Genomic DNA, 16,616 nt, shown 5'->3' with positions numbered 1-16,616 from the left:
TTTAAGTGGCTACACTTTCCCGCCATATCCTTTGACCTGTCTAGCCTCAAGATCTGTATCTCACTCCTTCTTGAAAACATAGGAAGTTTTTGCGTCAACTGCTTTCTGCGGTAGTGAATTCCACAGCTCCACCACCCTCTGGGTGAAGATATTTCTTCTCACCTTAGCCTTAAACGGTCACCCTGATTCCTTGGTTCTGAATTCCCCCAGCATCGGGAATATCCTTCCTGCATCTACCCTGTCTAGTCCTGTTAAAATGTAATAGGTTTTGATGAGATCCCCCCATTCTACTAAACTCCAGTGAATATAATCCTAGCCGGCTCAACCTCTCATCGTACATCAGTCCCGCCATCCCAGGAATCAGTTTGGTCAACCTTTTCTGCATTCCCTTTATAGCAAGAACATCCTTCCTCAGATAAGAAGGCCAAAACTGCTCACAATATTCCAGGTGTACTCGAGGATTGCCCTCCGAAAGTGCCTCGCCGGCACAAATTGATGCCTACTTACATATATATAGATATATCATATTCTGTGTACATAACGGCAAAATATACTCTGTGCAAAAATCCAATAAAAAACATTTTAAAACTATATATATTCCAGGTGTGGCCTCGCCAAAGTCCTGTATAATTGCAGCAAGACATCCCTGCTCCTGTACTCGAATCTTCTCTCTATGAAGGCCTCCATACCATTTGCCTTCTTCACTGCCTGTTGCACCTCATCAGCGACTGATGTCGAGTACACCCAGGTCACATTGCACATTCCCCTCTCAACCATTCAGATAATAATCTGCCTTCCTGTTTTTGTGAGGAAAGTGGATAACCTCACATTTATCAACATTATACCGCATCTGCCATGCATTTGCCCACTCAATCAACTTGAAGTCCTGCCAGCAGATCAAAATCAGCTGGAATTAAATGTTCCGGACATGGAAGGAGTGTTAAACAGCCTGTGAATTCTTTACTAATTCACACTGTTCTCCAAGGGATAAATTCAAAGAGAAACAATCTCTACACTGTGTTATTTCCTGAAATAATCCCTGTTGTCTGTGCTGAATTAATCCATCTCAGTAACAAATGTTAAACTGTTTGCTCCACACCCACAGGGTTTGATCTGTTTAAAGGCACAAACAGAAAGGTCCAGTTTTCTCCTGGAGTTTGAGACAAATCAGCTTTCAAAATGATGCAGGGTTTCAACCAATGAGGGAGATCCAGGCTCAGCCCCGCCCACTCATTCATTCCGATTGGTTGGAGGTCCAGCCGCTCCACTCGGTCCTCCAGCCCCGACCCCTCTTCCTATTGGTCCGAGCAGCCGTCAATCAGCCGGGCATTGTGATGTGGGGCATGCGCAGTGCGGCTCATGCCCAGGGACAGACGCTTGTTTGTTCCATCTTCAGGCGGGAAGGAGGCGGATAAGCGGAGGCAGCATTAGGGGCAGTGGGTGGGAAGGGAGGCTTCGCAAACATCCAGTGGAGGCTTCAGCGCCCCAAACAAGAAGCTGCCAGGTACCGCGTTTGCACCGACCCAGCGCTATCTTGGGCGACATTTATCGGTGAAAGGCCCCGGTAAACGGCCATCTTTATGGGGCGATGCGCATGCGTGGCTTTTCCTGCCGTTACCATCCGCGCGCATGCGTGGCCATCTCCGGCCCTGTCCGCCGTGCGCACGCGCGGTCATCATTGTCCCTGTCAACTGTGAGAATGTCGGGAACAAAGGAGCAGGAATTGGCCATTCAGCCCATCGAGCCTGTTCCACCATTCAATGTGATCATAGCTGATTGGCCGCTTCAACGCTTTCCCCCCAACATTATCCCCTTTGCATCACTGGTATTTAGAAATCTCTACTTTAAATATACCCAATGACTGAGCTTCCAGTCTCTGGGATGGAGAAGTCCAAAAAGTCACAACCCTCTGAGTAAAAACAAATTCTCCTCATCTCGGCCCTAAGTGGCTTCCCCCTTATTTCCAAATTGTGTCTCCTGGTTCTTGATGTCCTCAACCAGAGTAAACCTCTTTCCTGCATCTACACTGTCGGTCCCTTTAAGTATTTTGGTGATTTCAATGACATAATCTCTCATTCTTCAAAACTCCAGAGAATGCAGGGCCAGATTCCCCAATCTCACTTCATAGGACAGCCCAGTCATCCTGGGAACTATGACTTCTCTGTTGGGCAATAATCTCCTTCCTCAGGTAAAGAGACCAAAACTGCACACAGTATTCCAGGTGTGACCTAACCAAAGTACTGTACAATTCAAGTAAGACTTTGCTAGTCTTGTTTGCTAGTGTCACACGGGAGGGTTTAAACTAGTATGGCAGGGGGGTGGGCACGGGAGCAATAGGTCAGAAGGTGAGAGCATTGAGGTAGAACTAGGGAATAGGGACAGTGGGGATCTGAGGCAGAGCAGACAGGGAGGAGTTGCTGAACACAGTGGGTCTGGTGGCCTGAAGTGCATATGTTTTAATGCAAGAAGTATTACGGGTAAGGCAGATGAACTTAGAGCTTGGATTAGTACTTGGAACTATGATGTTGTTGCCATTACAGGGACCTGGTTGAGGGAAGGGCAGGATTGGCAGCTAAACGTTCCAGGATTTAGATGTTTCAGGCGGGATAGAGGGGGATGTAAAAGGGGAGGTGGAGTTGCGCTACTGGTTCGGGAGAATATCACAGCTGTACTGCGGGAGGACACCTCAGAGGGCAGTGAGGCTATATGGGTAGAGATCAGGAATAAGAAGGGTGCAGTCACAATGTTGGGGGTTTACTACAGGCCTCCCAACAGCCAGCGGGAGATAGAGGAGCAGATAGGTAGACAGATTTTGGAAAAGAGTAAAAACAACAGGGTTGTGGTGATGGGAGACTTCAACTTCCCCAATATTGACTGGGACTCACTTAGTGCCAGGGGCTTAGACGGGGCGGAGTTTGTAAGGAGCATCCAGGAGGGCTTCTTAAAACAATATGTAGACAGTCCAACTAGGGAAGGGGCGGTACTGGACCTGGTATTGGGGAATGAGCCCGGCCAGGTGGTAGATGTTTCAGTAGGGGAGCATTTCGGTAACAGTGACCACAATTCAGTAAGTTTTAAAGTACTGGTGGACAAGGATAAGAGTGGTCCTAGGATGAATGTGCTAAATTGGGGGAAGGCTAATTATAACAATATTAGGCGGGAACTGAAGAACCTAGATTGGGGCGGATGTTTGAGGGCAAATCAACATCTGACATGTGGGAGGCTTTCAAGTGTCCGTTGAAAGGAATTCAGGACCGGCATGTTCCTGTGAGGAAGAAGGATAAATACGGCAATTTTCGGGAACCTTGGATAACGAGAGATATTGTAGGCCTAGTCAAAAAGAAAAAGGAGGCATTTGTCAGGGCTAAAAGGCTGGGAACAGATGAAGCCTGCGTGGAATATAAGGAAAGTAGGAAGGAACAAGAAAGTAGCAAGGAGTCAGGAGGGCTAGAAGGGGTCACGAAAAGTCATTGGCAAATAGGGTTAAGGAAAATCCCAAGGCTTTTTACATGTACATAAAAAGCAAGAGGGTAGCCAGGGAAAGGGTTGGCCCACTGAAGGATAGGCAAGGGAATCTATGTGTGGAGCCAGAGGAAATGGGCGAGGTACTAAATGAATACTTTGCATCAGTATTCACCAAAGAGAAGAAATTGGTAGATGTTGAGTCTGGAGAAGGGTGTGTAGATAGCCTGGGTCACATTGAGATCCAAAAAGACGAGGTGTTAGGTGTCTTAAAAAATATTAAGGTAGATAAGTCCCCAGGGCCTGATGGGATCTACCCCAGAATACTGAAGGAGACTGGAGAGGAAATTGCTGAGGCCTTGACAGAAATCTTTGGATCCTCACTGTCTTCAGGGGATGTCCCGGAGGACTGGAGAATAGCCAATGTTGTTCCTCTGTTTAAGAAGGGTAGCAAGGATAATCCATGGAACTACAGGCCGGTGAGCCTTACTTCAGTGGTAGGGAAATTACTGGAGAGAATTCTCCGAGACATGATCTACTCCCATTTGGAAGCAAATGGACGTATTAGTGAGAGGCAGCATGGTTTTGTGAAGGGGAGGTCGTGTCTCACTAACTTGATAGAGTTTTTCGAGGAGGTCACTAAGATGATTGATGCAGGTAGGGCAGTGGATGTTGTCTATATGGACTTAGTAAGGCCTTTGACAAGGTCCCTCATGGTAGACTAGTACAAAAGGTGAAGTCACACGGGATCAGGGGTGAGCTGGCAAGGTGGATACAGAACTGGCTCGGTCATAGAAAGCAGAGAGTAGCAATGGAAGGATGCTTTTCTAATTGGAGGGCTGTGACCAGTGGTGTTCCACAGGGATCAGTGCTGGGACCTTTGCTCTTTGTAGTATATATAAATGATTTGGAGGAAAATGTAACTCGTCTGATGAGTAAGTTTGCAGACGACACAAAGGTTGGTGGAATTGCGGATAGCGATGAGGACTGTCAGAGGATACAGCAGGATTTAGATTGTTTGGAGACTTGGGCGGAGAGATGGCAGATGGAGTTTAATCCGGACAAATGTGAGGTAATGCATTTTGGAAGGTCTAATGCAGGTAGGGAATATACAGTGAATGGTAGGACCCTCAAGAGTATTGAAAGTCAAAGAGATCTAGGAGTACAGGTCCACAGGTCATTGAAAGGGGCAACACAGGTGGAGAAGGTAGTCAAGAAGGCATACGGCATGCTTGCCTTCATTGGCCGGGACATTGAGTATAAGAATTGTCAAGTCATGTTGCAGCTGTATAGAACCTTAGTTAGGCCACACTTGGAGTATAGTGTTCAATTCTGGTCACCACACGACCAGAAGGATGTGGAGGCTTTGGCGAGGGTGCAGAAGAGATTTACCAGAATGTTGCCTGGTATGGAGGGCATAAGCTATGAGGAGCGATTGAATAAACTCAGTTTGTTCTCACTGGAACGAAGGAGGTTGAGGGGAGACCTGTTAGAGGTCTACAAGATTATGAGGGGCATAGACAGAGTGGATAGTCAGAGGCTTTTCCCCAGGGTAGAGGGGTCAATTACTCGGGGGCATAGGTTTAAGGTGAGAGGGGCAAGGTTTAGAGTAGATGTACGAGGCAAGTTTTTTACGCAGAGGGTAGTGGGTGCCTGGAACTCGCTACCGGAGGAGGTGGTGGAAGCAGGGACGATAGTGGCATTTAAGGGGCATCTTGACAAATACATGAATAGGATGGGAATAGAAGGATACGGACCCAGGAAGTGTAGAAGATTGTAGTTTAGTCGGGCAGCATGGTCGGCACGGGCTTGGAGGGCCGAAGGGCCTTTTCCTGTGCTGTACATTTCTTTGTTCTTTGCTACCCCTGTACATAAACCCTCTTGCGATAAAGAGCAACATACCATTAGGCTTCCTAATTGCTTGCTTGCACTGACATGATAGCCTTCAGTTACTTATTGACGAGGATGGTCGGATCCTTTTGTACATCTCCGCTTTCTAATCCCCGAACATTTAAGAAATATTCTGCACATCTGTTCCTTCTACAAAGTGGATAACTTTACTTGTTTCGACATTACATTCCCTCTGCCATGTTCTTGCCCACTCACTTAGTTTGGCCAAATCTTTGTGAAGCCACTGTATCTTCCTCACAACACACTTCCCCACTACAAGACCATAAGTCATAGGAGAAAAATTAGGCCACTCGGCCCAACGTGTCTGCTCCGCCATTCAATCATTTTATTTTATTTAGCGTGCCCAATTCATTTTTTCCAATTAAGGGGCAATTTAGCGTGGCCAATCACCTACCCGGCACATCTTTGGGTTGTGGGGGCGAAACCCACGCAAACACGGGAAGAATGTGCAAACTCCACACGGACAGTGACCCAGAGCCGGGATCGAACCTGGGACCTCGGCGTTATGAAGCTGTGGTGCTGCCACTGTGCCACCGTGCTGTCTTTTGCCATTTAATCATGGCTGTTTTTTTTTTATCATCCCCATTCTCCTGCATTTTCCCATAACCCCTGATCCCTAGCACAGTGGTTAGCACTGTTGCTTCACAGCGCCAGGGTCCCAGGTTCGATTCCCCACTTGGGTCACTGCCTGGGTGGAGTCTGCACGTTCTCCCCATGTCTGCGTGGGTTTCCTCCGGGTGCTCCGGTTTCCTTCCACAAGTCCGAAAGACATGCTGTTAGGTCATTTGGACATTCTGAATTCTCGCTCAGTGCACCCAAACAAGTGCTGGAGTGTGGTGACTTGGGCTTTTCACAGTAACTTCATTGCAGTGTTAGTGTAAGCTTACTTGTGACAATAAAGATTATAATTTTATTATTCAAGAACCTATCTATCTCTGTCTTAAAGACAGCCTGTGATTTGGCCACCACACCTTCTGCTGCAAAGAGTTCCACCTGAAGAAATTCCTTCTAATCTCTAGTTTTAAAATATAAATTTAGAGTACCCAATTCATTTTTTCCAATTAAGGGGCAATTTAGCGTGGCCAATCCACCTACTTTGCACATCTTTGAGTTGTGGGGGCGAAACCCATGCAAACACGGGGAGAATGTGCAAACTCCACACGGACAGCCCTCATCTCTATTTTGAAGGATCATCTCTTTAGTCTGAGATTGTGTCCTTGGTTTTAATTTCTCCTACAATTGGAAACATCCTCTCCACCATGTCAACTGTGAAGTTGGAAATATTACATCTATACCCCATACCCAAATCATTGATATTTATTGTGAACAGCTGGGGCTACACTCTGTTATCTGTGATTCCACAGCTCTGGGGCTGGTGTGGTTCCTTCACTGTGGATCTGAATCCATGTCCAACTCTCGCTCTGTTTCACTTCTGTGTCCCCGATCACCTCTCTGCTATTGTCTAACTAATGGGAGTAATTTTGCTGTGTTTTGTATGTTACTTTTAATTTCACTGACCATGTCTCAGTTAGTTCACCACTGCCGACCATCCCCGATCCATGTGCTAGTGGCTGAATTGCTTTATCTTTTATAGTCAGGAATTGTTTTCCCTGCGCTATAAAACATAAGAACCAGGAGCAGGAATCGGCAACTTAGCCACACGAACCCACTCTGCCGTTCAATACAATCACGGCTGATACTATCTTGGCTTCAATTCCAACGTCCTCCATAATCTTTTAATCTATTACTCATTACCAATCTGTGTCCATCTCCTCCTCAAATATACTCAATCCCCCAGCATCCACTGAACTCTGGGGTAGAGAATTCCACAGATTCACCACCCTTTGGGAGAAGTAAGTTCTCCTCATCTTTGTTTTAAATCTGTTCCCCCTTATCCTGAAACTGTGACCTCCATCGCTTCTGCTTCTGACCTTGTATTAACCATCAGATTCTGCGCCATTTTTATTCCCATTTGAACACTGAAATCTTAAATCTGCTTCTTTCTCCACAGTTACTGCCTGACTTGTTGAGTATTTCCAGCGCTGTCTCTTTTTATTTCAGATTTACAGCAGCTGCAGTATTTTGCTATTGTCTTATTGCAGGAGTCGCTCACAGAACTGAATCTGGAACCACAAACAGAACAGTTAAAAGCGGTTTATAGCAGTGTGGCCGTTATAGACATCCATGGCCTTCTGTACAGGTCTTTTTAACAGAATCACAGCATGACAGCAGTAAAATCGGAGGCCTTTCAGTCCATCCTGCCCGTGTGTAAGAACAAAGCTGTTGGTCCCACTCCCCGGCCCTTTCGCCATAAGCTCAGCAATTTTCCCGACGGTTGTTCATCCAATTCTCTTTTGAAAGTCTTTGCGTCGGTTCGGGCTGGAGTGGAGATGGAGGAGAAGCTGCCGGGTTTAACCCCGATGATTTGGAACTCGGGCGGGCCCGGCAATTTCCAATGTGAAATTGTCAAATGAAGTAGATTCTAGGGGAGGTCATGCCATTAAGCAGGCGCTGTCTGTACAATAGAAGAGGAAATTGTTTCAGGAACAAATATTTCCGCAAATACTTTAGATCTATTTTACATATTCGTATTGTTTTTCTTTATTCTGGAGATTTGGCATCATTAACAAGACCAGCAGCAAATATTCCTCATCCCCAGTTACCTGTGGAGAAGATGATGTTTGACCTTCCGGAACCACTGCAGTCTGTGTGGTGATGGTGCTCTTTTTTAAGATATTCTTTAATGGGATGGTGGGTGTCGCAGGCTGTGCCAGCATTTATTGCCCATCCCTAATTGCTCATGAGGGGGCATTTAATAGTCACCCACATTGCTGTGGATCTGGAGTCACATGTAGGCCAGACCAGGTAAGGACTGCAGATTTCCTTCTCTGTAGGGCGTTTTTTATGACAATCGACAATTTTTTTTTCATGGCCATCATCTGACTTTTAATTCCAGATTTTTATTCAATTCAAATTTCACCATCTGCCAAGGTGGGATTGGAACCTGGGTCCCCAGAGCATTACCCACAATGCTGTTAGGTAAGGAGTTGCAGGTTCTTCACCCAGTGAAGGAACAGTGATATCTGTCCCAAATCAACAAAGGCAATTTGAATTAAGTGCCTTTTACATACTGGAATGTTCCAAAGTATTTCACAGAAACAAAGTGATATTTTACACCAAGACCCAAGGGCATTAGGGCAGCTGATCAAAAATTTGGTAAAATTTTCAGAAGCATCTTAAAGTCGAAAAGTGAGCTCGAGAGGCAGAGAGTTTTAGGGAGGAAATTCCATTGCTTATGGCCTTGGAAGCTGAAGGTGTGGGAACAGTTAAAATCAGAAATGCTCAGGAAGTCAGCAATCTTTTTCTTCATTCATGGGAATGAATGGGTATCTCTGCATTTATTGTCCATTCCTACTTACCCTAGAACTGAATTGCTTGCAAGGCCAATTAGAGGGGCATTGTAAGAGTCAACCACATTGCTGTGGGTCTGGAGTCACGTGTGAATTGGGTTTGGATAGGATTGGATTTGTTTATTGTCACGTGTACCGAGGTACAGTGAAAAGTATTTTTCTGCGAGCAGCTCAACAGATCATTAAGTACATGGGAAGAAAAGGGAATAAAAGAAAATACATAATAGGGCAACACAAGGTATACAATGTAACTACATAAGCACTGGCATTGGTTGAAGCACAAAGGGTGTAGTGTTAATGAGGTCAGTCCATAAGAGGGTCATTTAGGAGTCTGGTGACAGTGGGGAAGAAGCTGTTTTTGAGTCTGTTCGTGCGTGTTCTCAGACTTCTGTATCTCCTGCCCGATGGAAGAAGTTGGAAGAGTGAGTAAGCCGGGTGGGAGGGATCTTTGATTAGGCTGCCCGCTTTCCCCAGGCAGCGGGAGGTGTAGATTGAGTCAATGGATGGGAGGCAGGTTTGTGTGATGGACTGGGCGGTGTTCACGACTCTCTGAAGTTTCTTGCGGTCCTGGGCCGAGCAGTTGCCATACCAGGCTGTGATGCAGCCTGATAGGATGCTTTCTATGGTGCATCTGTAAAAGTTGGTACGGGTTAATGTGGACATGCCGAATTTCCTTAGTTTCCTGAGGAAGTATAGGCGCTGTTGTGCTTTCTTGGTGGTAGCGTCGACGTGGGTGGACCAGGACAGATTTTTGGAGATGTGCACCCCTAGGAATTTGAAACTTCTAACCATCTCCACCTCGGCCCCATTGATGCTGACAGGGGTGCGTACAGTACTTTGCTTCCTGAAGTCAAGACCAGCTCTTTAGTGACCCGACGTGGTAAGGACCCGACATGGTAAGGACGACAGCTTTCCTTCTCAGTGAACCAGATGGGTTTTTCATGTCAATGGTTTCACGGTCACCGTTAGACTTCTAATTCCAGATTTTTATTGAATTCCAATTCTACCATCTGACATGGTGGGATTCAAATCCAGGAACCCAGAGCATTACCCTGCGTCTCTGGATTTCCAGTCCAGCGACAATACCACTGTGCCATTGCCTCTCCGAGATGAACCCAGATATCCCGGGAGGGCTGTGAGGCAGGAGATTGCAGAGATAGGGAGCAATTTGAAACTAAAGATTGGAATTTTATAATGTTGGTGCTTCTTGAGCAGTCAGTGAGCAAAGGGGTGATGGGTGAACAAGACTGGGTGGGCGTAAACACACGGGCAACAGAGATTTGATGATCTCAAGATTGGGAGGTTGAATGTGGAGACTGGCTGGGTTTGTGTTGGGACAGTTAAGTCCAGAGGTAACAAAGGAATGGATGTAGGTTTCAGCAGTGTGTGATGGTAGTAAATTTCATACATATTGTATTATGTGTCTGTTTCAGTGATGCTATTGAAAGAAGGTATCCAGATTATACGTATGCTAAAGCTGTGATTAGGGGTTAACAGCTCGATCGGCTGTGATGTCACACATGAGAGGGGCTGGGTCTTTTTTTAAAAGCAAATGACTGCGGATGCTGGAATCTGAAACCAAAAAGAAAAGGCTGGAAAATCTCAGCAGGTCCGGCAGCATCTGTAGGGAGAGAAAAGAGCTCACGTTTCTAGTCTAGATGACCCTTTGTCAAAGCTTTGTCAAAGTTGAGCTTTGCCAAAGGGTCGTCTAGACTCGAAACGTCCGCTCTTTTCTCTCCCTACAGATGTTGCCAGACCTGCTGAGATTTTCCATCATTTTCTTTTTGGGTCTTTTTTTAGTTTTGTTTTCAGCCCTGGCCCTGTGCCTCTTTTTAGTTTCAGTTTCAGAGTTCTGCTCTGGCAACTTGAGGAAAGGAGGTTGTGTTTCTCAGTCTGACTTCTGAAAGCCTCTCTCCCAAGGACTTTATGATTAAACCTGTAAGCCACTGAGTGTTAACTGTATTAATAAGTGACATTTGATCTAGGAGACATGAAGAAACCTTTCCCAGGGGGCATAGATTTACGGTAGGGGGCAGGAGGTTTAGAGGGGATGTGAGGAAAAACCCTTTCACACAGAGGGTGGTGGGAGTCTGGAACTCGCTGCCTGAAAGGGGGGATGGAGGTAGAGACCCTCAAAACATTTAAGTATTTAGATATACACTTGTGATCCCAGGGCATACAAGGCTATGGTCCAAGTGCTGGAAAATGGGACTAGAATGGTTGGGTGGCTGTTTTTGACCGGCGCTGATGTGATGGGCCGAAAGGGTCTTTGTGCTATAAGAGTCTATTACAATGGGATGGGAAAGTAAGCTCAAAGACCTTTCTTTTTTTTTTTTAGAACTGTTCAACTGTTAATTGAAAATCTCTGTTTTTCCCTTGGATGTTAATCCTGTGTTAATAATAAAGTTTGTTTGAATATAAAAGATCCCGAGGGTGTCAGTGGAACCACTCCTGGAGCGAAGTGTCCTCTCCTCGCAGTTTACAAATTTAAAAATTGTTGGGGTTGTCGTCCGGTTTCCTAATATAAATTGGGGTCTGGGCGGGGGACCGTAACAAGTAGATGGGATGAGACTGGGGTGGAGCCAGGTGAGGAGGAAATGGGCGGTCTTGTGATAACTTGGGATATGTGGTTGTAAGTTCATCCCGGGGTTAAATAAAGCATTAAAACCGTGAACAGTCTGATTCAGTCACCAGAGTGAGGGATGGAGTCGGTCCGAGGCTCAGGAGTGGACTTTGCAGCAGGGACCACAGGCAATGGCTTCAGTCTTCGCAATATTTAACTGGAGGAAATTTCTGTTCACTCAGTACTGGGTGTCAGGCAGGTCAGGACAGTGTGTGAGTTGGAGGGAAACTTGAAGGTGATGCTATCCACACACCTGCTACCCTGATCCTCCTCGGTGGTGGGAGTTGTGGGATGGGGGTTTCTTTGTCAATGTTATGGTTGGGTTGCAGGCACTTAAAACCTCTCCAGTTCACCACCTTTCTCTCCCACCTCTCACTGTCTTTCACCCCGGAGAGGTAAGTGTCTTGTGTAGGCCCAGACCCTGTGGCAGGTTCTCTTCCCCTGAAGGACTTTAGTGAACCAGTTGTATTTTTATGACAATCCAGCAGTTTTCATGGTCACCTTTTCCCAGATTCATTCAGCTCAATTTCACAACCTGCCTTTTGTGTTTTTGTGGGTGTTCTCTCACCCACTTTGTCTGTTTCAGTTTAATTTCACAGGGTAAAGGGAAGATTTGCAATCGGGAACTGAAATTGAAGATCATATCAGGATCTGACAAGAGGCTGTGAATGCATCAGGACCTAACTATCATCAGTCTTTGAACATGGAAGCAAGCAGCACCGCTCATTTTGGGGAGAAACCGCAGCAATGTGGGGACCGTGGGAATGGATTCAATTGCCCATCGGAGCTGGAAATTCATCGGCAGGTTCACACTGAGGCAATGCCTGAGGAGATGCTGTTCACCTGCTCCGATTGTGGGGAGGGATTCATTAATCCATCTGACCTGCTGACACACCAGCAAGTGCACACTGGGGAGACGACATTCATCTGCTCCCAGTGTGGGAAGGGGCTCAATAATTCATCTGACCTGCTCGCACACCAGCAAGCTCACACCGAGGAGAGGCCGTTCATCTGCCCCAAGTGTGGGAAGGGATTCACAAAGTTAAACAACCTGCTGAAACACCAGCGTGTCCACACTGAGGAGAGGCCGTTCGCTTGCTCTGAGTGTGCGAAGGGATTCATTAATTCATCGGACCTGCTGACCCACCAGCGGGTTCACACCGGGGAGAGGCCGTTCATCTGCCCCAAGTGTGGGAAGGGATTCGCTCAGTCATCCACCCTGCTGATACACCAGCGGGTTCACACTGGGGAGAAGCCATTTAACTGCACCCAGTGTGGGAAAGGATTCACTTGCTCGTCCAACCTGATGAGACACCGGCAAGTTCACATTGACAAGAAACCTTTCAAATGCACAGACTGTGAGAAGGGCTACAAAAGTTATGGGGACCTGATTTCCCATCAACGTATTCACACTGACGAGAGACCATTCAAGTGCCCTCACTGTGGATCTGGGTTCAGGCAGACATGTGAACTCACTGTACACCAGCGAATTCACACTGGGGAGAAACCATTCCTCTGCTCCGAGTGTGGGAAGACATTCACTCAGTCGGCCAACCTGCTGAGACACCAGCGAGTTCACACTGACAAGAGACCATTCAAGTGCTCAGACTGTGGAAAGTGCTTCAAAAGTTCTGGAGAATTGATACGCCATCAACGTGTTCACACCGGGGAGAGACCTTTTAAATGTCCAGACTGCGAGAAGTGCTATAAAAGTTCTGGAGAACTGAAATCCCATCAACGTGTCCACACTGACGAGAGGCCATTCAGGTGCTCTCACTGTGGGAGTGGATTCAGGAAATCATCCCAACTCACTGCACACCAGAGAATTCACACTGGGGAGAGGCCCTTCACCTGCTCGACATGTGGGAAGAGATTCACCCAGTCATCCACCCTGCAGAAGCACCGGCGAATTCACAGTGAGGAAAGACCATTTTCATGCTCGGTGTGTGGGAAAAGATTCACTCGGTCATCCAGCTTGATGAGTCACCAGAAAGTTCACAAATAATTCCAGTGTTGTAGTTTGTAGTTTGCTGTTGTTCACATCCAGGGCTGACCCCTGTTCATTTGGCTCTGTTTCTGTTGATGTTAAATTCCAGCCCAGTTATGGCAGTTATTATTCTAGATAAAATTCAAATAAATTACCTTTGTGTTGAACGTAATGTGTTGTATCTTTTCGGTATCTCTGACATAAGTTTTTTGAAGTGACCTCCCTCTCCCCTGTTTCCTCCATCCTCACCTCCAACATCAAGTGTGAGGACCACATGGAGCTCCTTTGTCACTAAGATCGACACAATCCAATCAGCTGCCTCTGTTGTTTCCCTCCCTTCTACTAGTCCAAGCTGTCTACAAAGTTCTTCCTTTCCAAGCCCTAAACTCTCACCTTGCTCTAGTTTCCCTCCTATCATCTATCTCTCTCAAACCTCACCTTGTCCATGAGACCTGCCTCCTGCTCCTTTGACCTTAATCTCACTCAGCAGCTGATTGTCCAACTTCTCCATGTTGGCTGATATTATTAGTGGTTCTCTCGTGCTTCTGTCCCCAGCATCCTGACACAAAACACTTGACCCCCACCTTCTTTGCAAACTACTGTCCAATCTCCATCTTCCCTTTCCTCTCCAATGTCCTTGTACTTGGTGTCCCCTAAGGATCTATCCTCGGTCCCTCCCATTTCCCATCAACAAGCTACCACCAGTTGACATCATCCAATAACACCGTGTTAGTTTTCACATGTACACTGACAACATCCAGCTCTACCTCACCACCATCCCTCTCCAATCCTCCACTGTTTGTTTTTAATTTGCTTTTTAATACATTTTAGAGTACCCAATTCATTTTTTCCAATTGAGGGGCAATTTCGCGTGGCCAATCCACCCACCCTGCACATCTTTGGGTTGTGGAGGCGAAACCCACGCAAACACGGGCAGAATGTGCAAACTCCACACGGACAGCGACCCAGAGCCGGGATGGAACCTGGGACCTTGGTGCCATGAGGCAGCAGTGCTAACCACTGCGCCACCATGCTGCCCTATTCCTCCACTGTTACTAAATTATCAAACTGCTTATCCCACATCCGGTACTGGATGAGAAGAAATTTCCTCCAATTAAAAATTGGAAAGAGCAAAGCCAATGGGCGGGATTCTCTGGTCCGCCAGCCGTGTGTTTCTCTGTCGCGCGCCATTCTCTGGTGGCGGGATTCTATCTTCCCACCAATTGTCAATGGGATTTTCCGCTGGCGGGGCTGGCCGAAAAATTGAACAGCAATCACCGGAGAATTCTAGCCACTGTCTTCAGTCGCCACAACAAATTCCCTAACTCCCGAGTCCATCCCTCTCCTTGGGAACTGTCTGAGGCTGAACCACACTCTGCACAATCTCCGTGTCAGATTTGACCCCAAGATGGGTTTCTGACCCCATATCCACACCGTCACTAATACCAGATATTTCAATCTCCATAATGTCGCTTGTCTCCACCTCCACCCCAGCTCATCTGCTAAAACCCTCATTCATGTCTATGTTATCTTTAGATTTGACAATTCCAATACATTCCTGTCCAGCCTCTCCCATTCACCCCATCCCACAGATCATCCAAAACTCTGCTGCCTGTGAGCTTTCTCACCTCAAGCCCTGTTCACCCATCAGCCCTGTGGTCGCTGACCTAAATTGGATCCTGTTCAAACAATGTCTGCATTTTAAAATTTGCTTCCTCATTTTTGAATTCCTCCATGACCTTATCCTTCTCAATCATGGTCACCTCCATTTTCACAATTCTCTTGAAATGTCTGCACCCTTCTCAACTTGGCCTCTTCAGCATCTCTGATTACTCCACCATTAGTGGCAGGGCCTAGGCACGAAACTCTGAAATTACCTCCCTAAACTCTCCATTTCTCTCCTGATTAAAGATATGTGTTATAATCTGCCTCACTGATTAAGCTTTGGGGTATCTACCCTAATATGGCCACTGCAGTGCTGATTATGGGCTGCATTGAGTTATAAAGTGGGAGTTTTGTGATTGAGGGTTAAAGGGATATGGGGAATAGGTCGGGGGGGGGTGTTGGATTTGAGACCAGGACGAAATCAACCATGATCTGATTGAATGGCGGAGCAGACTCGATGGACTGAATTGCCTACTTCGGCTCCTAATTCCTATGTTCCTATGGCTCTGTGTTATTTTTTTCTTCATGAAAAAAAATTCTCTCTGAAATACCTTGAGATGCTTTCTTGCAAATTAATTGCATTTTCAGATCCATACGTAATGGACTTGCTGCCATCGCAAACAAAACTGTTTTCACCACTAAGGCTCCGCTGTTATTTCATAGTCTTCATGACGTCATAGGACTGGATGACATCATCAGAGTCCATTGTTTGTGAATTACCCACATCAGTCACAACAGGAAATGGTCATCAACCAGAGCACGTTATCTAGGCTGACACTCCAGTGTAACATTGAGGGACTGCTGCACTGTGAGACACTGTGTCCTTGTGGAGACTCTGGCCAGTCCTTATATAGTCTCGGTGCCAAAGGACTGAGTGATTGTAAATGTTACACCCCTGTTCACAAACACAGAACAATCAGTTTAACATCAGTGGTGGAGAAAAATGAAACCAATAATCCGGGACAAAATCAACTGGCGTTTAGATTATTATTTCCAACGTTTTCTGATTTTAATACTGAAAACTTCCCTGGATCTCAAGGCTGGGAGAGATACTCCTAGATGCTAGGACTTGTCCATGAGAACATAGAACATTACAGCGCAGTACAGGCCCTTTGGCCCTCGATGTTGCGCCGACCTGTGAAACCACTCTAAAGCTCATCTACACTATTCCCTTATCGTCGATATGTCTATCCAATGACCATTTGAATGCCCTTAGTGTTAGCGAGTCCACTACTGTTGCAGTCAGGGCATTCCACGCCCTTACTACTCTCTGAGTAAAGAACCTACCTCTGACATGTCTTATATCTATCTCCCCTCAATTTAAAGCTATGTCCCCTCGTGCTAGACATCACCATCCGAGGAAAAAGGCTCTCACTGTCCACCCTATCCAATCCTCTGATCATCTTTAAGAATAACCGAATCATCTGAGAATGATCATCTGAGAATAACCGAAGGAATGAGAATTGAAATAATCTGAAGTTAGAAAGGAGAAACAATGTTTAAAATAGAGCAGTCAGTAACAGGACATCAATTAATCTCCTCTTATCCTGGAGAAATT

The 16,616-nt window shown here is 46.3% G+C and overlaps 1 protein-coding gene and 1 long non-coding RNA gene across 2 annotated transcripts; one reads left to right on the top strand and one right to left on the bottom strand.

Moving 5' to 3' along the window:
- The first annotated feature begins 1,347 nt into the window (after positions 1–1,347).
- On the top strand, positions 1,348–13,560 carry LOC140419795 (uncharacterized). Its single transcript, XM_072503796.1, has 2 exons — positions 1,348–1,504; positions 11,993–13,560. Exon 2 carries the CDS (start codon positions 12,110–12,112, stop codon positions 13,409–13,411), a length of 1,302 nt encoding a protein of 433 aa, XP_072359897.1. The 5' UTR covers positions 1,348–1,504; positions 11,993–12,109; the 3' UTR covers positions 13,412–13,560.
- LOC140419810 (uncharacterized) lies at positions 7,513–15,851 on the bottom strand. The gene is made up of 2 exons (XR_011946031.1): positions 15,610–15,851; positions 7,513–7,888 (listed from the first exon to the last, which is right to left on the bottom strand). It is a non-coding gene; the product is annotated as an uncharacterized lncRNA (long non-coding RNA).
- Between the last annotated feature and the right edge of the window lie 765 nt (positions 15,852–16,616).

The sequence above is a fragment of the Scyliorhinus torazame genome, chromosome 5 (genome assembly GCF_047496885.1).
Source record: "Scyliorhinus torazame isolate Kashiwa2021f chromosome 5, sScyTor2.1, whole genome shotgun sequence".
Lineage (NCBI taxonomy): Eukaryota > Metazoa > Chordata > Chondrichthyes > Carcharhiniformes > Scyliorhinidae > Scyliorhinus > Scyliorhinus torazame.
This window is presented reverse-complemented; position numbering and strand designations above follow the sequence as displayed.

Excerpts from the sequence above, each read along its gene's own strand:
- LOC140419795 (XM_072503796.1), top strand. The coding sequence starts at position 12,110 with ATGGAAGCAAGCAGCACCGCTCATTTTGGGGAGAAACCGCAGCAATGT.